At 35.5% G+C, this 22,966-nt stretch overlaps 1 protein-coding gene and 1 long non-coding RNA gene across 5 annotated transcripts in view; both read left to right on the forward strand.

The window, feature by feature from the left end:
• LOC127840876 (fibronectin type 3 and ankyrin repeat domains protein 1-like) overlaps positions 1-22,966 on the forward strand; it is a 62,035-nt gene that overhangs the window by 12,674 nt on the left and 26,395 nt on the right. The window contains exons 1-2 of one of the 3 annotated variants that reach the window (XM_052369310.1): positions 7,998-8,235; positions 12,151-12,322. In XM_052369310.1, the coding sequence (XP_052225270.1) occupies positions 8,190-8,235; positions 12,151-12,322 (218 nt within the window). In that variant the 5' untranslated portion in view covers positions 7,998-8,189. Of the gene's footprint in view, positions 1-7,997; positions 8,236-12,150; positions 12,323-21,031; positions 21,603-22,966 lie in introns of those variants that run through there. The other 2 variants (XM_052369309.1, XM_052369311.1) reach the window with 2 other exon arrangements.
• On the forward strand, positions 386-1,398 carry LOC127840877 (uncharacterized). Of its 2 annotated transcripts, none has more exons than XR_008030613.1 (2): positions 386-650; positions 941-1,398. It is a non-coding gene; the product is annotated as an uncharacterized LOC127840877 (long non-coding RNA). The 2 variants fall into 2 exon arrangements; XR_008030612.1 differs by lacking the exon at positions 386-650 and adding an exon at positions 672-795.

Consider the following 22,966-nt stretch of genomic DNA (forward strand, 5'->3'; position numbering starts at 1 on the left):
TATCTTTATTTTTATAAGCCACGGTATTTAAACAATTTTTAATGACAATGTTTTTATTTTTTAGCATGCCCAGTAGCACACTGCTAACGCGGTGTTGCGCGGCGGTCGCTGATAAGAACGGAAATTGTCTGCAATTACCGACTAGGCTAAAGTAATACACGCCGCGGGTATAGCGAACTCGGAGGAATGCCGCATTTTGTCTCGCTTTCAAACTCCGCGTAAACACTTGCTAGCAGGAATAAAAACGCAGAGTGACCGCGTTTTTTTTTGGAAAACTCGTGGAGTGTACTGTAGTTATATGTGTTTTGTTGTTGGATTCCTAAGATTCATTTGCTCTTTGATTGTGTTCTGTAACTGCAATGCTATTTTTATTTATTATGCCCCCCTTCGAAGAAGAGGGGGTATATTGCTTTGCTCATGTCGGTCTGTCGGTCGGTCCGTCCACCAGGTGGTTGTCAGACGATAACTCAAGAACGCTTGGGCCTAGGATCATGAAACTTCATAGGCACATTGATCATGACTCGCAGATGACCCCTATTGATTTTGAGGTCACTAGGTTAAAGGTCAAGGTCACGGTGACCCGAAATAGTAAAATGGTTTCCGGATGATAACTCAAGAACGCTTAGGCCTAGGATCATGAAACTTGATAGGTAGATTAATCATGGCTCGCAGATGACCCCTATTGATTTTGAGGTCACTAGGTCAAAGGTCAAGGTCACAGTGACCCGAAATAGTAAAATGGTTTCCGGATGATAACTCAAGAACGCTTAGGCCTAGGATCATGAAACTTGATAGGTAGATTGATCAGGACTCGCAGATGACCCCTATTGATTTTGAGGTCACTAGGTCAAAGGTCAAGGTCACAGTGACCCAAAATAGTAAAATGGTTTCCGGATGATAACTCAAGAAGGCTTAGGCCTAGGATCATGAAACTTGATAGGTAGATTGATCATGACTTGCAGATGACCCCTATTGATTTTCAGGTCACTAGGTCAAAGGTCAAGGTCACGATGACCCGAAATAGTAAAATGGTTTCCGGATGATAACTGAAGAACACTTATTCATAGGATCATGAAACTTGATAGGTAGAATGATCATGACTCGCAGATGACCCCTATTGATTTTCAGGTCACTAGGTCAAAGGTCAAGGTCACGGTGACCTGAAATAGTAAAATGGTGTCCGGATGATAACTCAAGAATGCTTATGGCTAGGATCATGAAACTTCATAGGTACATTGATCATGACTGGCAGTAACCCCTATTGATTTTCAGGTCACTAGGTCAAAGGTCAAGGTCACAGTGACAAAAAACATATTCACACAATGGCTCTCACTACAACGGAGAGCCCATATGGGGGGCATGCATGTTTTACAAACAGCCCTTGTTTATGATTCGAATTTATTTTGATGTGAAGTAATTTGTGCCCCATTCCTCCTAAAAAGGTATATGTTTTCCCTGTTAATGAAGGTTAAATCTGCTATCGATTAAAGCCTATTAAACAAGGGCTGTTTGTAAAACATGCATGCCCCCCATATGGGCTCTAAGTTGTAGTGACAGCCATTTTGTAAATATGTTTTTGTCACTGTGACCTTGACCTTTGACTTAGTGACCTGAAAATCAATAGGGGTCATCTGCCAGTCATGATCAATGTACCTATGAAGTTTCATGATCCTAGCCATAAGCTTTCCTGAGTTATCACCAGGAAACCATTTTACTATTTCGGGTCACTGTGACCTTGACCTTTGACCTAGTGACCTGAAAATCAATAGGGGTCATCTGCCAGTCATGATCAATGTACCTATCAAGTTTCATGATTCTAGGCATAAGCGTTCTTGAGTTATCATCCGGAAACCATTTTACTATTTCGGGTCACCGTGACCTTGACCTTTGACCTAGTGACCTGAAAATCAATAGGGGTCATCTGCTAGTCATGATCAATCTACCTATCAAGTTTCATGATCCTAGGCATAAGGGTTCTTGAATTATCATCCGGAAACCATTTTACTATTTCGGGTCACCGTGACCTTTGACCTAGTGACCTGAAAATCAATAGGGGTCATCTGCTAGTCATGATCAATCTACCTATGAAGTTTCATGATCCTAGGCATAAGCGTTCTTGAATTATCATCCGGAAACCATTTTACTATTTCGGGTCACAGTGACCTTGGCCTTTGACCTAGTGACCTCAAAATCAATAGGGGTCATCTGTGAGTCATGATCAATGTACCTATGAAGTTTCATGATCCTAGGCCTAAGCGTTCTTGAGTTATCGTCTGACAACCACCTGGTGGACGGACCGACCGAAAGACCGACAGACCGACCGACAGACCGACATGAGCAAAGCAATACACCCCCTCTACTTCGAAGGGGGGCATAAAAATGTATAAATTTGAACAAAAGCTGACAAAGTGAGGTGGCATATTGTGAGGTTAGTCAATGTCCAGCTTTGTGCGTTGTCCTTCATCAACTTTAAGCATGTGACTTCTTTAGTTGCCACATCTTTTATTGAAAATGGATGAAACTTGGTTAGAATGATTATCTCGACAATGTCTGGACCAAGTTCGAATCTGGGTCATATGCCTCCTGAAACTTGGTCAATAGATTGAATTATTGAAAAACCTTATTGCGAGTATAGAAGGCACATTAATGACTCAATCTTGATGACACTTAATGAATGTTGAGCATTAATATACTAAGGCTTAGTTCGAATCTGCATCATGTGTGTCCAAAAACTAGGTCATGAGAATCTTAACCCTTTGCATGCTGGGAAATTTGTCGTCTGCTAAAATGTCGTCTGCAGAATTTCTAAAATTAGCATTTTCTTTGATTTTTTTCAAAGAATACTATCAGAATAGCAAACAGTTTGGATCCTGATGAGACGCCACGTTCTGTGGCGTCTCATCTGGATCCAAACTGTTTGCAAAGGCCTTTAAAATTCAGCTCCAGCGCTTTAAGGGTTAGAAAAACCTTGCTAATCTCAAGAAGTGGAATTCATGACTGAGCCTTGATGAATTTACTTCAGAATGTTTATTTTGACATTATCTAAACTTGGTTGATATCTTGGACATGTGCGCCCAAAATGTTGGTCACCAGGTAAAATCTAAGAAAACCTTGTTACCGCTGTAGAGGTCCTAACTTAATAAATAATGGGTCAATCTTGATGAAGCTTTTTATGCCTCCCTTCGAAGAAGAGGGGGTATTTTGCTTTGCTCATGTCGGTCGGTCGGTCTGTCGGTCCGTCCACCAGGTGGTTTCCGGATGATAACTCAAGAACGCTTGGGGCTAGGATCATGAAACTTCATAGGTACATTGATCATGACTTGCAGATGACCCCTATTGATTTTGAGGTCACTAGGTCAAAGGTCACAGGTGAAGGTCACAAAAACTGGAAATAGGCATTATAAGGATTTAGCATGGTTCAAACAAGGGAAACAACTACGGTTTATGCATGTTCTTTTTATTACAGATTTGCCTCCCTTTAATTCATTCAAAATCTCATTTTACAGCAGAGATTCCAAATCTGACCTGTAAATGAGCCCCATATTTACTGCCAGTGCTAGGTTATCTTTTCCCATTTGATCATTCTTAAGTATTGGTATTGTAATGCTGCTACTGCTGCTGCTACTGCTACTGCAACTACTACTACTACTACTTCTACTACTACTACTTCTTCTTCTACTACTACTACTTCTACTACTACTACTACTACTACTACTACTTCTACTACTACTACTACTACTACTACTACTACTTCTACTACTACTACTACTACTACTACTACTACTACTACTACTTCTACTACTACTACTACCACCACCACCACCACCACCACCACCACCACCACCACCACCACCACCACCACCACCACCACCAAAAAATGTATTCACACAATGGCTGCTACTACAACTTATAGCCCATATAGGGGGGCATGCATGTTTTACAAACAGCCCTTGTTTAAGAAATGGTCAGCTTAACCCTTTTTATGTATTTTGACGCATTTGTATTCCCTTACAAAGTTACATTTAATTACAGACCTTTCTAACTAGATTCAAGTTTAAAACGATTTATTTTCAACCCTTAACCCTTTAAGTGCGGGAACCGAATTTTAAAGGCCTTTGCAAACAGTTTGGATCCAGATGAGACGCCACAGAACGTGGCGTCTCATCAGGATCCAAACTGTTTGCTATTCTGATAGTATTCTTTAAAAAAAAAAGAAGAAAATGCTAATTTTATAAATTCATCAGACAACATTTTAGCAGAAGACAAATTTCCCAGCATGCAAAGGGTTAAATACTGCTGAGCAGGCTGTTCTGGTTTTATGCTGTTGTACAATAGCCATTTTCACTTTGCATCTGAGTGGGAAAGGATTAAGATCTGTTAGAATTGTCACTAACAAAGAAAGGTCCAATTTAGTGTTTATAATAATGTTTTTTTTCATAATAAGGATTGGTTTGTAGGTGTCCAAAATCGAGATCTCTTAAAATGATAATGTGCTATTGTGGCAAGTGATGGCTAGAAAATGGAATGCATCAATTAAAGAACAAAATAAAGCAATCGTTGAAATTATTTGCAATACTAGATCTGTTTATGTGTAAATGTTTGCGTAGCTACCTTCTGTTTTTAAACCATATATTGATTGTTCAATATGTATTGACAAACATTCCCTTCTGTTTATCGTCACTGCGTACAGCAATTTGCATATGATAAAAATTATTTTATATCGCAGCTATTGACGCAATTAAAGCTGTATTCAAAGAGAACAGAAATATTGACTGCTTTCATTAATTTGGTCTCAGTCTATCAATGTAAAGATGACTCTGGTAGCTGTCAGTCCATTACATGGCTATGTGCAATCAATAACCAATTGAAATTGCCATAAAACTCTTCTTGGTAATCAAATTGCATGATGGTGGCATAGCATTTTGGATCATTCATTGAAATAGGATATAATTCGGGAGTGGTCTTGAATTTTGTTGATAAAAGTGCATAATGGAGCTTTCATAAAAGGATCTTTCAATTTTTTTAATGATTATGTTGAATGTTTTATATATAAGTCAAGAGCTTTTTTCATATATACTTCGGCTGTTTTATAACTCTCAAGCTTTGTGATTTATATGATGTTTTATAAGTCTTGGGCTCTTTATTTCATACGTTTATAAGCCAAGAGCTGAGTGATTGACATATTGGTTAAGGATGAGTATAGAACTTTGTAATACACATGTTGGTTGCTGAGTCATGTTAAGTTTTGTAATTATATTTTGGTTGTTGATAAGTGTAGAGCTTTGTAATTCATAATTTGATTTTTGCAAGTGGTGGTTAATCCTAGACCTTTGTAATTGACCAGTCGCCAAATACGCGATCACTCCACCCACTAAGTTGTGTTTTCATTAAAATCTTATTCCATTACTCCTAAAGTCTTTGTTTGTCGGACCATGTGGCCGCAATAAACAAAATCTGATTTATTATAATGTGAGTTTGATTGACAGCTGGCGAGTGGTCAATTGAAATATTGGTAAAGGATGGGTAAAGAGCTTTGTAATCCACATGTTGGTTGCTGATACATGTAAAAAAAATCCATTATATATTGGTTGTTGATTAGTGCGGAGCATGGTATTTTATTCTCTAATTATTTGATAGTTCAGAGCATTTGCATGGTGGGAAATTTGTCATCTGCTAAAATGTTGTCTGCTGAATTTATAAAATTAGCATTTTCTTCGATTTTTTTCAAAGAATACTATAAGATTAGCAAACAGTTTGGATCCTGATGAGACGCCACGTTTTGTGGCATCTCATCTGGATCCAAACTGTTTGCAAAGGCCTACAAAATTCGGTTCCAGCACTGAAAGAGTTAAAATGCATATGCTGACTAGTGATTGGTCCAGACATTTGTAGTTAATATGTTGATTAGTTTATAAGTCCAGAGAAAATATATGCATTTGTTGTTTAGTTGATAAGTTGAGAGTTTTTGTATGCAAATGTTTCTTAGGTAAAAAGTCTAGTGTTTAGTAATGTATAATGTTTGTTAGTTGACAGTCTAGTTTTTTGTACTGCATAATTAACCCATTTATGCCTAGTGGACTCTCCCATCCATATAAATTGGATCAATTATTTCCACAATTAGGGATGTCTAGTCTATTTATTTCTATATTTAGAATATTTCTTACAGAAATTTCTTTAAGCAAACAGCGCAGACCCTGATGAGACGCCGAATCATGCGGTGTCTCATCTGGGTCTACACTGTTTGCCAAGGCCTTTTTTCTAGACGCTAGGCATAAATGGGTAAATGTTGGTTGGTTGAAAAGTCTAGAGCTGAGTCATTTGCATTTGTTGGTTAGTAATGATAACTATAGAGTTTTTTAATTTACATTTTCGTTTGTTAATAGATTTAGAGCTCATATTTTGGAAAGGTCTAGAGCCTTGTTAATTATATGTTGGATTGTTGATAGTTTTGATATTTGTAATGCATATGTTGGTAAGTTGATACATTTACACATTTTTAATTTATATGTTGATGAGTTGATAAGTCTAGAACTTTGTAATGCACATGTTCGGGTTAGTTGATATGTCAACAATTTCTGTGCATAAGTAATTTGTGTGCTTGCAGTTTGTCAGTTTAAAGCTTTGCATGTATTTACTTGATTGTAAGTCAGGAAATACATTGGATTTCCATGAAAAAGATGCGTCTTAAAACAGAGTCAGAAAATGTAACTTGAAATATGATTTAAGGGTAAATTTTCATTAATTAATTTGGTAAGTTGATAAGTCTAGAGCTTTGTAATTCATAAATTGGCCGTCAAAGGTAATCTTCTACTCTGAGCTTTATTATTCAAATATTGGTTGCTGATAATACACGTCTAGAGCTTTGTAGTCCATATGCTGATTCTTGGTTTTGGGAACATTGACAGTGAGTTGATTCTTACAAAGTTCAGACTGAAATTGCCTTTGAATTCGTTGGTTGGAATTCAAATAAAAGTCTTCATCTTTGTAATTAAAATTTTGTATTATTCATACTTGAAGTATTAATTATAAATATTACCGCCTTCGAAGTCTCATTAAAATGCTGGTTTTAATTAAAGAGTGTGTATGGTATTTTTTGCAACTATGGTATTTTCAAGTTTTTTGGTTGTCAAATGAGTGATTATTAAAGCAACTACGGTATTGTCAATTATATGGGTGTCCTTCAATTAATCATAGGAATTATTTTATGCCAGAAGTGACAGACAATAATGCGCTTTGATTGGAAATGGGTTTACGTGTCTTCGGATGAACTTAATCAATACATTTTTCAGCCTGCCACAAGTTGTGTAGAGATTTTTATTGTTTCCATGTTAAGCATATATGATTGTTTGGAACTTTCCTTTGGATAATCTAATTGCTGCTTTAGGTTAAATGGATCAATAAATAATTGTATAATATATTTATTTGACAATCAATGAAACTGTCAAGAAAATTTTTCATCACTATTTGATCTTTTGGTATTTTATGTTCATTTTTGTGATGGAACTAAAAGGCAGCCACAAACAGGCAAACAAAAGATTATGTCTGAAGATTGTAAAAAAATGTTAAGTCATTGACTTACAATATTGATATTGCGATAGTTTTAGGATTGTTTGTTGTAGCTACATTAAAATCAGTAGATTGTTATCAAAATATTGATGTTGCTGGATTGAAATTAAATGTAACTTGGAAGAAATCATTTAGAAACCAGCGTATGATTAAGCCTTGTATGACTTGCTTAACTAACAGTACACTACTAAAATCATTCTCATGTCATTGAAATTTGATGTAGATAGATTTAAGAGGGATTAAGTATTTTCAATCTTTCATCATGTTATTGATTTCAGTGATTAAAGTTACATAGTTATAATAAACATAGACTAATTGAGTTGACTGTTGTTATTATTAATGTAACATTACGAATGATTTTATGAGATTTTATGCTGTATCTCTGTAGATTATGTGCATGATAACTGAATTACGAAGAAAGATACAGACAAATATGAAAATATGATTTGACTGGTTAAGTGGTCACCTTCTTATTGACACAGAAGGACAAAAGTTTACAACAAAGTGCCTGCTGGAAAATTGGATTATTTTCATTTGGAGCAGAGGAGTAAAAACAGTGGGGCAAAAAGGTGCAATATAGTGGAATTACTGTTGTTTTTTTAGTCGAACAAAGATTGTGTATAATGTCAGACACAGAAAGTGTGGATAATGAAAAAGCAACCAGCCTTAGTAAGTATACTGTTGATACACTGTAATTCCAATATAACGCGGATGACGGGGTCCAAGCCACGCAACAGCATTATAAATGGACAGCGTTATAAGTTTTGAGCTTATTTATTTAAGAGGGCTATAAAAACAGGTAAAGTATAGCCTATAATATAGGTCCTGTGTATTGTCATGCTGTGTTGTCATCCGCAAATACATGCATATAAACCGAATCGAACGATAACAGTATACGTACCGCTTTTCTAATGTGCACATTTATCCGATAATCCAATATAATTACAACATCACTTACGAAAAAATAATGTTAAACATTTATGACAAGAAATATGTTTACGAATTTCGTAAACAAATTCATATGCCTACGCCATTTTTCAGAAAAATTAGTACAGTGTATTACAGGACACAGCTTTCATTGGACGAGCGAATTTAAATTTAGATTGAATGCAATACGATACATGTAAAAAGAAATATTGTATTGCGTCAAACGCAGCATGTAAAAAATGTGCTTTCCGTGGACTTTCTGATAACGGGCACAAATTTAAGTGCATCTCTGTTAACTGTAACACTGCGTTAGCATGTAAATAAAACGCAGGGTTTTTTAATTTCTTTTTCGTATACGTACGTAACAGCGTTATAACGGACTGCACTATATTGGAGTTACAGTGTATATGTATATTATTCAGAAAATGTTTAATTTCATTTAGAAAGGGTATCCAACGATGACGTAACACTTGTGCATTAAACTGTTATGAATTAAAAATTAAACAATCCATAAAATCTGTCGCATATACATCATTATTGCTTTTTCAACTAATATTCTCTGGAAATTCTTTGAAGTAGTTTTTTGTGGAGTCCAGGGGCTGAAAGAAGAAATCTTATATTTATATATATTACTGATAGAATGCACATAACTATTTCCAAATATAAGTGTTATCATTGTGGATTTTTTATAAGACAATAAGTAGCTTTAATCTAGGGCAAACTTTGCAAAACCTGTACATTATATTTAATTGTCCATTTTTATCTTATATGAATTATTTACAGTAATTAACATAATTATGTTTTATCTCATTTAAAAACCATTTACAACAGATCAATAATTTGCTATTTGACTTTTACAAGGTATCCTATTCAGTGTGTGTAAAATTAGATAGAGAGTGCTTATTGAATATTAAAGCACTATTGAATTAACTGATAAATGAGTAAATATGCATACCATTCATCAATATCATTTTCATACAGGGTGTATTTGAGATAGGAAGCTATACAAAATGGGTAAAGTCAAAGGGACTTGTTTACAGACTTGTTGAGTACATTTATTTACTTACACATTTTCTGTAAAGTTGATGAACAAATATTTCCTTCCACAGACTTCGAATCTAAAACAATTGCAGTTGCTTTTTATGCCCCTGGTAGGGTGGCATATAGCAGTTGAACTGTCTTTCAGTATGTCAGTATGTGTGTATGTCAGTCTGTCCGTCCGTCCGTTTGAAAACTTTAATGGTCATAACTTTTTCAATATTAAAGATAGCAACTTGATATTTGGCATGCATGTGCATCTCACGGAGCTGCACATCTTGAGTGGTGATAGGTGAAGGTCAATGTCATCCTTCAAGGTCAAATGTCTAATATATGGCGTCTGTCCGTCTGTCCAAAAACTTTAACATTGGCCATAACTTTTGCACTTTTGAAGATAGCAACTTGATATTTGGCATGCATGTGTATCTCATGGAGCTGAACATTTTTAGTGGTGAAAGGTGAAGGTCAAGGTCATCCTTCAAGGTCAAATGTCAAATATATGGCGTCTGTCCGTCCAAAAACTTTAACATTGGCCATAACTTTTTCACTATTGAAGATAGCAACTTGATATTTGGCATGCATGTGTATCTCATAGAGCTGAACATTTTGAGTGTTGAAAGGTGAAGGTCAAGGTCATCCTTCAAGGTCAAATGACTAATATATGGCGTCTGTCCGTCCGTCCAAAAACTTTAAAATTGGCCATAACTTTTTCAATATTGAAGATAGCAACTTGATATTTGGAATGCATGTGCATCTCACGGAGCTGCACATTTTTAGTGGTGAAAGGTGAAGGTCACAGTCATCCTTCAAGGTCAAATGTCAAATATATGGCGTCTGTCCGTCCGTAAACTTTAACATTCGCCATAACTTTTTCAATATTGAAGATAGCAACTTGATATTTGGCATGCATTTGTATCTCATAAAGCTGCACATTTTGAGTGGTAAAAGTTCAAGGTCAAGGTCATCCTTCAAGGTCAACAGTCCAAAAAAAATAATTGTTTTTCAAAGCAGCTTTCTCATGAAGCTGCACATTTTGAAGTGGTGGAAGTTCAAGGTCAAGGTCATCATTCAAGGTCAAAGTTCATAAAAAAATTCAAAGCGGCGTTCTCATGAAGCTGCACATTTTGAGTGGTGGAAGTTCAAGGTCAAGGTCATCCTTTAAGGTCAAAGGTAAAAAAAATAAAAAATAAAATTTCAAAGCGGCGTTCTCATGAAGCTGCACATTTTGAGTGGTGAAAGTTCAAGGTCATGGTCATCCTTCAAGGTCAAAGGTAAAAAAATAAATAAAATTTTGTTTCAAAGCGGCGCAATAGGGGGCATTGTGTTTCTAACGAACACATTTCTTGTTTTATTCAAACTCGGGTCCGGTAATTGGAAAAAAGTATATATTTTTTCCAAATGGGAGCTAAAACGTCCCTAATGAAGGTTTCCTAAAACTTCCTCAATTATTCGGTTTCCAAATACAAAAGCAAAAAACAAAAATATTTTTTGTTTAGATCTCAATATTTTGTTCATCTCCCATCCATATCAGTTCAACCTTAGTAAATATGATACTTTAAACACTTGTATTCTCAATTTTGAAGCAATATGTTTTAGCAAAACAACAACACTAATTTCCAAATTTTAGTCAAAATGCCGCAAATTTTCCCAATCCGAATGGACCCATTCCCAAAATGGTGAAAAAAAACACTGAATTGGAAGCAAAACCTCACCAGCTACCACTACATTAAACAGTCATAAGAAATTGCGTATTTTAAATGCTATGTCACAAGTTTGAAAGCAAAGTAGTTTGCAAATTAAAGAAAACTGTTACAAACATTTTGTTTTTCTTTGGATGATCTTTAGATGATTTTAGAGTTGCGACACCTTAAGGGTTTCACGGGATGGAATGAGTGGGAAGTAAAAAAATGTGGGTTCGAAAATTTTGGGTAAGAAAATGTGGGAACACAAATTTTGGGTACTAAACAAATGTGGGTACGAAAATTTTGGTTACGAAAAAAAATGTTGGTACGAAAATTGTGGGTACAATGGGTCAATGTTAAGGTTTTAGCATGGCGGACGCCGGACGGCGAAAAGACACGACACGACACTATGAGCTGGCTATGACAATACCTCAAGTATTCTCCGAAAACAGCCGAGCGCATATGCATAAGTCAGTGGGTAATACTCAACAAGACTATTGTCAAGCAAATTTGTCCCCTACCGGCTCCACCATTGTCAGAATTTATTTTATGTTTTTATTTATTGCCATAGAAACCAGAATTTTTTATGTAGGAACAAAATGATATTGTTCACGTAAAATTAACGAATTCACAAATAAACAATTTTTATGTTTTATGTGTAAATCATCTGTTCATCTGATTAAAAGCATGCACAAATTAGATTTCATGTACAACATCATGTCATTCTGCCTCAAGGAAAGCAGCTTTTATGGCGTTTATGATTGCTGAATAAAAACTTTGTAGCGCAGGGGAGATAACTAACCAAAGACCAACAAAGTTCTGACCAAAAAACATTCTATAGAGAGGTTCAATAAGCATTTGGCTTTCAATGTGACTGAGCTAAAATAAATAGGTTTTAAACTAAATACACTCATGAGATTCTAATCTTTTCTTGCAGAACTGCCACGCCCTGCCCCTCCAGTGGTTGGCAAGGTTACACACCACAGTATAGAGTTGTACTGGGAGGAGGCCATAGAGAAGGTGATGCACCTGACGGACAAAGAGGATGGGCGTCTACGTGTGTGTCTGCAAGAGAATGACCGCCATGGCGAGTGGGGGAACCTGTACTCGTAAGTGTTCTGGTTTGATAGCAAATAGATGCTTTGTGACCAAAGTTGATCCCTCACCTCTACAAGTGACACACTGACTCCTTATAAAGCATATCTGGTCTTTCATGGAAGGCTCGTTTAGAATTGCATACTGAATGACCAGAATACAGTCCGGACAATCAGTTTATGCTCATATTTAACCTTTCAACCTCCTGAGTGAGACGTTGACCTTTGATTTAGGTATATTGGTGTAATAGACTATTCACATTGTCTAATGCTGATAAATAATCAAGTTTTATTAGTTATTTTAAAATTGCAAGATGAATTACAAAATACATTCCAGACAAGTTGTTTTTTGGCAAAATTTTGAACATTAACATCTTAGTTTTAGCTTGACCATTGACAAAGGGAGACAGGTATTAAATGCGACACACTGTTGTCTTATGTTGTTTCTTGTTTGTTTTTTATGTTATTTTAAAATTTCATGATGAATGACAAAATAACAGTACGGAAAAGCAGTCAGTTACCAAATTGAATCTTTTAACTCTGAGAGTAACCTTGACAAGTGTAACATGCCACCTGTCGTCTTGTGATGGTGAACTTTGAGGGACAACGTTTCAGTGCAGACAAGCTTATATTAAAGTCTTAAGGATTGAGCATTGTGCTATATATGAAACTTTCGGAATGGAGGCTTGACAAAAACTCATTTACAAGTTTTGGATCATGAATAAGCCAAAATATAAGAAAATATCCCTGACTGGCCTTGCTTTTATCCTCAGCTCCATTTCAGCACCAACCTTCTCTGATCCTATATCTTTCCCTACACCTATACAAAGGAATGAATCAATATCTTTATGTCAGATGATTGAAGTTTGTGACATGCCTTAAATACTGTTGAAAACTTTTAGTCTGTACCGCCAATAATGCCTTTTTGATGCCAATCATTTAAAACCTATCCCCCTGTTCTCACAGAGCTGTGACTTTACGATGATCATCTCGATCAAACCACGATCTGAAAAAGGTTTGGATTGGGGCAAATCGAGGCCAATCGGAGTCTAAATCAATCAATCTGGCAAATAATGGTCTTCAACTTTTTTTTTCTTGTTTTTTGTTGGACACAATCGCGCTACGCTTGTTTTGAGCATGTTCAAAATAGGCCTGGCGAGAGCGTATAGCTCTCCGATCATGAAGACTCTACTGCGATCATACTGTGCTTATGAAGACTTCACTACGTTTCTCCTGCAATTTGTCATGATCGACCACGTTTTCGGCCACGCTTTGATCGTAGTAGAAGCGGCGTCTATATATATGTGGGAACTGGGGGTTAGGTTGTTCTTTTTTACATAAAAAAATATTTGAAAATAGGCAACTCTAAGGCATTTATTACAAATTACACAGCAATAGTTTAATATGATATACTTAAACAATATGTGACTCAAAAAGTAAGATTAAAAATCCAGTGAACCAGGCAGTGAAATGTCTAAAACAAGTAACAGAGCATTGTATTGATGTGTTCTTTCTTGTATGGTTTAGCTCACTTTTGCTCTGAGTCATAGTAATTCTTAAATATAGTATCAGAGTGCTTGTTTGGTTCATGGCCTTCAATTGGTTAGTTGCTCAAAAGAATACCTCTATAGACTGAGATCGAAAAGCAAACAATGTCACCGCCATTAAACTGAAATGTGAGCCACTTTTTGACATTTATTGCAATAATAGAACATATGTGTGGGTCATTGATATAAATAGAAGTGTAGACTAGTTGCAATTTGAGAAAACTGTTTGATATTGCCGATAGCGATAATTATGTTTTCTCGTTATTTGATCAATTGATTTGGAAAATTGCCTTTTTATTGAAACTTGGTCCAAAGAACACTATTATCATCAAAATTGTTCATTTAGATATCAGGATATTCATTATAATATTTATATCAATATTTTCCGTTGCTACTAATTTTGTGTACATCCCCCATAAATATGTCAATGATTATTACTTTAACAATACTATTTTCCTTTATTTTACTCTTGCCTAATAAAAATTCTTGTTTAAATCATGATCTTATTAACTAGCAAGTTTTTCATGTAGCATATTTTCCTTCATGAATATAAACTTTTAGACTGATCAATATAACCCCCATCCCTATCATTCTCAGTCTATTTGTGTTCGTTTATCTGCATTGCATTTCATAGCATAGTTCATGGGCAACAAATCAGACTGTGTCATATTGTGTAATTTACAGAGTTACTTACCTTAATGAAAACACAGCACACAGAATGATACGGATAGAGGAATGCTAGAGAATGGATGTTAGGCTCTGTGATATTCACCTTTCTGAAATTGTGTGTGTGTGTATATTTTTGTTTCATAAAAGCACTGAGATTTATATGTACAGTCCAACCTGCCCGAGCGACCGCCTGTGAATAGCGACCAGTTGTCAATAACGACCACATTGATTTCCCCCGGAACGATTTCACTATATTCTGTACCTGCGAATAACGCCCACCTGCCAACAACGACCAGCGACCGCAATTTTACATTCCCAAAGTCGAATTTGATAGCTAACAACGACCACGTCAATGACCAGCGACCACCATTTAACATTCCCAAAAGTCGAGTGACTAACAAAATCGTTTTAATTATCATAATATAACGTTTCATAATGAATAATTTAGATTTGACAAAACAGCATACACTAACTTATTAATACAATGACAATATATTTTTTGAAGGATTTTCTAGTAAACTTTGTACGTTGTCATCGGTTTGCAAAAAAATAATCTTGTATTCCTTAAAAGAGGCTTACAACGACCACTTCAATCATAACAATTAACGATTTCACAACTGTCAATAAAACAATGACCGCCATAATGCTGTGATAGTCACGTGATAAACATCTTACCAGTGCACTGGTCGGTCGCTATGGAGATATTGGCAAGTGACAGTTTACTCGATAGCTGTTTCTTTTGTTTATTTAACACACATTGCTAATTGGTAGCCACCTGCTTCTTTTATGCATTTGGCAGTTTGACGAAGGTGTAAGAAGTTGCCTTTTTTATTTTATTGGCTCGCGATTATTTATATACTAATTGCCGAAAATACCAAACGTTTGGGGCTTATATCAACTTATAAAGGAAATTTACGGTTTCTTTACAATTACGATGCAAATTGTACACATACAATTTAAATTCATTCCTTTCTTAAATTTCTCCGTGATACGACGCGCATAGATGATAGATAAGTAAATTGTCAGTTAAAGTTAACCATTATGGCATCCAAGCGTTAGTTCGTTTGTTAGTTTATGTTTGGAAATTGAAATAATACATGTAAATATAAAACACAACTGTGATTTCAATCCTTTTTTACATTACACATGCTTTAGAATTCACACATTTAAACAATAGAGCACATACATCATACGATACCTGTTAAAAGCCTACTAGCATATTTTGCAAAGTTTCAATCGACTCTGCGAATAAAGACCACCTGTGAACAAAGACCACAACGACCAAATCCCTCGAGTGGTCGTTATTGGCAGGTTGGACTGTAGATTGTACAGTATTTATTTTTGTCAAATTTGGAGACAAAATTCTACCCTTGATCTCATTTGTGAATATGAGCTATATGGGTAAAGAAAGTATTATATTGAAACTTTTTCGCTTTGTTAATGTGCCTATTAATTGCACAAAAAGGTTTTAAAAAAATCACTGTAATTAATAGTATTAATGCATGCCCATGATCAATTTTTTTACTGTGATTATGAAGCAAGTAACGTATATTTTCTAATACATGCCCTATTTTGCCTTAGGTTTTTGTGGGGTCGGGTGGGTGAGATAGGGCAGGGAAAGTGTATAAGGGTCCAACAGAAAGGCATTATTTTAGTGTTAACCAATATAAGAAAATTACAGTACTATGAAGGTGTGGCTAATTTTTTTAAGCTCTACAGTCAAACACCTTACACATGCACGCAAAAAACATTGACTGTTTAAGCAATCTCAAGTATTCAATTTAAATTTGGCCTAAGGTTTTAAATAAGAAAAACAAACTGAGAGGGAAGGCGTTTATTAAGGTTTGGGCCTTTATGAGAGAATGTATGGTACTTTCAGACTTGTTTGATCAGTTTGGAGGTAAACATACAATGTCTTATGTCTAGTGTTTTTCACCATTTAATAGTAAAGACCGCTAAATACCCATTAAGATACTGCCATGTCATGCAAACATGCTCTATTTTTCTGTTTTACTGGTTGCTTTCATTTTGTTCTTGATCTATGCAGTTATTGCCATATCAACGAACTTTGGCTGTCAACAAAATTAATATTTTGTTTTATGCAAATATATTCACAGCGCTAAATTTAATGGCATAAAATAGATGAGGCTTTTATGTAGAAATAACTTTCAGTACTTGAAATGGAGATAGCTCAAAAGCAACTCATACGTCTCCTGCTGTGATAACCAGTCATATTGGACTCTTTTTGTAAATGTTTAAATATCTTTTATATGTTAACAAAAGCGTATATAAATGAATTATTATTAAATAGTGAACCTAAATACAATCTCTAATTTAATATAATGCCCTTTGTACATATTTTGATTGAAATCGATTTTTGAGGAAAAAAGGCGTAACATGATCCAATTTATACATTGTCAATTTCTGTTTTTGAATGCGACAAGAAAAGTAAATGACAGCTGATTTATGTAATTGAAAGGTTTTATTGTGAATAATGGTGTATGGAAAAAAACATTATTTAAAAAAGTTAGGGTGTTTTCCATCACCAATCAGTTTGCATTAAAAAATATGATTAAATTCAACCTTTCCTTCACATGTATCATTGTTTTAGGATCTGAAGCATAGTTATTGAGGTTTAACCCTTTCAGTGCGGGAACTGAATTTTTAAGGTCTTTGCAAACAGTTTGGATCCAGATGAGACGCCACAGAATGGTGGATTGTAATATTGGGTCATAGATTAGAAAACAACCGGCAAGTGGGGAATTGGGTGGCTGGTCAAGTGGACCTTTGGATGGGTGGGTAGAAAGGCGCTACAGTGTCCAGTTTTATAAGTTAAGGTTAAAGTTTTAAATTCCTGTCATATATTCTACACTTCTTTGCCACTCATTATAAAAGTTTACCTAAATGTTCCTTGAAGGCTCCCCTACTGACCGTGTGTATATGAATCTGCCTTACTGCACATTATGGTCACCAAAGCTATAAATGAATCTGCGTTTTAAAACCATTTACTGTTATAAAACCATTTTACACAAATTTTGTTTGTTGCGGACTGCACAGGCTAATCTGGGACGACACTTTAGGCACATGCATTTTGCCCAATTTTCACAGAACAATTAAGACACATATGATGAATAATGACATCGTGATATCAATCCACATTCCAACATAAAATACATTGGGCTTAAAACTGTTTACCTGCTTTCATGAATCGAAACTAAATGGAATTACGGATCAATAACCTTTTTTTACATGTTTTTAAGGTTATTTACACAGCATGTTATCCCAGCTGGATTGATCTGTAATGAAAATTCTCCTAATTAAAACATACATGATGGATTGTCGTTAAACAAACATGTTTTATCATCAACTCTTAGTAACCCCGGATTTGATCAAGAGGCTTAGTTAATATTGAGACATGTCTAAATGTCTAATTGATGGACCTTTCTGTCTCTTGGTTATTAAATGTTCAGATAAAAAAATAAGGTGGATTGTAATTTTAATACAATATACTTGTTTTATTATTTAATCGCACATTTGTCATTATGTGCACATCTACTGACAATGTCATTCTAAAAGGCTGCTTATATTTTGAGCAAATGGCTTTAAAAGCTTCAAATATTTATTTTTTTCAGATTTTGTGATATTTCACAAGTATTGTAATCTATTTGAAAGCCATAGGGATTCTTTTAGTGTGTAATACTATCAAATAATAGTATCTGGAATCACTTAGTAATTACTGTATGGCTCAGTGTCTGTGGGGTTAGTGCAGTGGATTGTATATGCGCTTCTTAACCTAGCGATCCAAGTTCAATATACCTGTTTCCGCAAGCATGTGAGTTTTGTTGGTGGTTACCATACCTGACAAGTAGGGTTTCCAATTGGTAATCTTGCTTCCCCCAACGAGAGAAGACCACATCAAAACTGAAAATCTTTCAGTAACAACAAACTAGCTGGAAATTGCAGCTATAATTCGAAATTTGTCCCAACTAATCCGAGTCTAGTAAGTTTATTTGGTAGAAGTGCTGGGACACACTTCAAGTCCTCACATATTATGCAGCCTCAGGAGTGGAAGGACCTCACAAACTTAAAAATATACGCACACACTGCATGAAACAGTGGTTATTGCATTTGCATTCTGATCTTGCAACAACAGATGTAAAGACAAACAACACAAGTCATGATCTATATTGAATTATGCTTCACTCCATGTGGTTATAGAAACCTCATACAACTGTGTATGAACAATGCCAGTTAAATGTCATAGATTGCTAAACTGACCTTTTTACTTATTTGGAAAACCAACAATTACCTTAATAATAAACTGTTGTCAAACAATCCTGATGAAAAGAACAATAATCAAAGCGCTGAAGGCACTGAATTTGTTCGCTGTTGTATAATCTTAGACGCAACTCAGTTTTCAAAATTATGTTATAGCTTTTTATATCGCAAGTTTGAAATGACCACAACCAATTCAAATTTATAAAGTGTCTTAAAGCACAGGTTTAGATGTGTTTTTTTATGCCCCCGGATCGAAAGATCGGGGTATATTGTTTTTGGTCTGTCTGTCTGTCTGTCTGTCTGTCTGTCTGTCTGTCTGTCTGTCTGTCTGTCTGTCTGTCTGTCTGTCTGTCTGTCTGTCTGTCTGTCTGTCTGTCTGTCTGTCTGTCTGTCTGTCTGTCTGTCTGTCTGTCTGTCTGTCTGTCTGTCTGTCTGTCTGTCTGTCTGTCTGTCTGTCTGTCTGTCTGTCTGTCTGTCTGTCTGTCTGTCTGTCTGTCTGTCTGTCTGTCTGTCTGTCTGTCTGTCTGTCTGTCTGTCTGTCTGTCTGTCTGTCTGTCTGTCTGTCTGTCTGTCTGTCTGTCTGTCTGTCTGTCTGTCTGTCTGTCTGTCTGTCTGTCTGTCTGTCTGTCTGTCTGTCTGTCTGTCAGTCAGTCAGTCAGTCAGTCAGTCAGTCAGTCAGTCAGTCAGTCAGTCAGTCAGTCAGTCAGTCAGTCAGTCAGTCAGTCAGTCAGTGAGTGCTGAAAAGTCAAGGTCAAGGTCATCCTTCAAGGTCAAAGGTCAAATATCATTGTATTTTTCGTTCCTAAAACTTAAACCTTCGTTAAAGTTTGGTCATGACTTTTTGAATATTGAAGATATCAACTTGATATTTGGCATGCGTGTGTATCTCATGGAGCTGCACATTTTGAGTGGCTAAAGGTCAAGGTCAAGGTCATCATTCAAGGTCAAAGGTCAAATTTATGGCTTCAAAGCGGCACAATAGGGGGCATTGTGTTTCTGACAAACACATCTCTTGTGTTTTTTTTTTTAAATTATTGATAGAGCTAATCAGTGTGCACAGGCTAATCTTATTTGACATGCATTAAGCCCCATTTTCCCTGAAAGCAGCCAATATGTACAGATTTCAATTATAAACACTAGACCTGCCAACGTTGTCTTACAAGCTGTTAAATACTTTTGAATACATACACTATGTAGTTTACCAGTGGGGACTATAAACAGGCAGATGCAGTGGTTAGAGCATTCGTCGTCTGCTTAATTTTACTTCAGTTATCCATACAGGCAGTCACGGGTTACGGTTCCTAGTGTAGTTAAGCCCATACTGATTTGCAAAATTGCCTCTACATTATTTGTGAGCTAACGCTCACAAATAAAAAACGTTATACTTGGTTAAGGTAACAATGAGGAAATGTTTGCACATTTTGGCAAAGGAAACTCACTTAAATTGATGCCATCAACATCAAAAATGTATTGCCTATTTAGAAAGTTACTTATACTGGAACATCTCTTAACCCTTTGAGCGCTGGAACCGGATTTTGAAGGCCTTTGCAAACAGTTTGGATCCAGATGAGACGCCACAGAACGTGGCGTCTCATCAGGATCCAAACTGTTTGCTATTCTGATAGTATTCTTTGGAAAAAAAAATGGAAGAAAATTGCTTATTTTAGAAATTTAGCAAACAACATTTTAGCAGACGACAAATTTCCCAGCATGCAAAGGGTTAACAAATATGAATGTGAACATACAGTTGTATAGTAGGTATGCATACTAGGTCGCCATGGTGTAATGGATATAGTGTCCGCCTAGCGAACGGGAGGTCACCGGTTCGATCCCCACCGTGGGAGCGTTCTTTAGATCTCCCCCAAATTTAGACACCAAGTACTGGTTCTAGGCCCAGGAAACAATCAGGAAAAAGAGCATTTATATAAGCCTTGGGCTTTAGATGCAATCAAACTAAAATAAATAGGTTTAAACTAATTAAACTAACATACGGTTGCATTTAAAATGGCTTGTATTTTGAAGAAAAAAAATTAAAGAAGTATGACATTATTGGACAAACTCTAACTTATCTTTTTAATAATGAGCATGAAAGTTTGCTGCAATAATGACTATTATTCCTCAATCTTATCTTTTCCAAATATAAACTCTAAAGTCTGTGATTGTGTCTCTTAAACCCATCGTGTTCCATACACTTGACATGCACGATAAATTATGTAACTGACATCTAAGAGAAAGTGATTGGAAATCAGGTATATCAATGATCAGGGCATTTATGTTTTGTGACTGAGTGAGGCTAAAACATTGTAGTCAATACTGTTGCTGTTCGGATTTAGATTGTTTTCCTCCATCTATGGTTATAACAGTGACATTTACCAGTACTTCAATAAATAAACTATAATGAACAGAAATGATTGGATTTTAAATAGTGAAAGCTTGATATAGCAGAACTGAGATCTAGTGAACCACTTGAACTCACGAAAATAGACGTTACATAAGATATAAGTCCCTCGGACTGCCAGATTATAGTTTGGGTTGCAGTGTTCTAGATTGGGATTGGAAAGTGTGACAGATTTTACATTGGAGTATTCCATAATGGGTACACCTCACTAGCAATGCTATGTGGTCTTTGATTTGTTACTGCTTGTTGACGATGCAGTGATTGTGACAGGGTGTAAAACACATGATGGATTATTTGATCAATGTCATTTTTCTGTATTAATTTGGAAATAGTAATAAAAAGGATTTAATAAGATGGAGTCGGGTAGCAGTGGACTTTTCTCACCGATGGAAGATGATTTTAAGTAAGTAAAGTAATATGTACATCATTGCCAAAACAATATTATTTTGTTATTTATAATTATAATGGGTATTTCAAAGTGAGCAATTTTTGGAAATCCAATTTGTCTCTTGTCATAAATTATTAAGTTTTTACACTCTTGACAGAAAGAAAAATACTTTTGGAGAATATATTCAACATAACAAGTGTTCTTGATGCTTTTGGGATTGAAAGATATTTTTTTTGGTTAATAATACGATTTAATTTCTGCTTTAGAACTTTAGGTATAGAATATAAAATGGCCAAAGTTAAATTAACCTAAATGATAATAACAGCATGTAATGGGTTGTGTGAGACATTTTGTTTGAGTCCCACTTTGGAAAACCAGGCTATTAAGCACAGACATAAAGTAATTGTCCCCAATTTAACCTGTGCAGTCCTCACAGGCTTACTAGTGACTAAACATTCTGCTCATAGTAGATTCCTGTTGAGAAGAGACTTATTTGAACCCTTTCACTGCGGGAACCAAATTTTGAAGGCCTTTGCAAACAGTTTGGATCCAGATGAGACTTTGAAAAAAATTGAAGAAAATGCTAATTTTAGAAATTCAGCAGACGACATTTAAGCAGACGACAAATTTTACAACATGCAAAGGGTTAAACAAAAAATTCCATAAAAAGGCAAATTGGTCCCTAATTAGTCTGTTTGAATTTCACAGTCAATGTACGTGTATTCTTGAGAATTGTTTTTTTTTTATATTAATCCAACATTGTGATATAAAATGCACATCCTATTTATGGATATATTTTTATCGTATACACATTATAATACTTTAATTTACTGATATAGACACTATTTATGTTGTATTACTGTATACATCCTCAGTCTGCCAAAATAACTTGTTTGTCTTCATAGCCAATGTGGCTATGAACTTTTAAAAATGTCATAGCCAGAGGAAATGTTTAATAGCCAGACAAAATTTGAATTAATTTACAGTAAAAATACAAAGGCGGTGCTCACAGGTATCTATCTTAATCCTATCAATCACAAAAACTGTTAAAGTTTTATAATTTCAAAGCTACTAATAACACACATTTTAATTTTACTTAATTTATAAAAGAACCTCGCACTATTATTTCATTTATTGGCATAAAATGCAAGTTCAGTTTGCCAAAACTATTACAACAGATAGAAATCCAAGGGAAGTAACCAAGCGGCGTCACTGTAAAAATTTACACCTAAAATGAGTAAATTGATTATTTATTGGGTTATTTTCTCTGATTTTTTTTCATCGCAATTCAGGCAATCTTTACTCAATTTTTCTATCGCCAGAGCCAAGATTTCATCGCATTGGCTATCAGGTGATGGGTTAATTTTGCAGACTGCATC

Source organism: Dreissena polymorpha, chromosome 8 (assembly GCF_020536995.1).
Source record: "Dreissena polymorpha isolate Duluth1 chromosome 8, UMN_Dpol_1.0, whole genome shotgun sequence".
NCBI classification, from domain to species: domain Eukaryota; kingdom Metazoa; phylum Mollusca; class Bivalvia; order Myida; family Dreissenidae; genus Dreissena; species Dreissena polymorpha.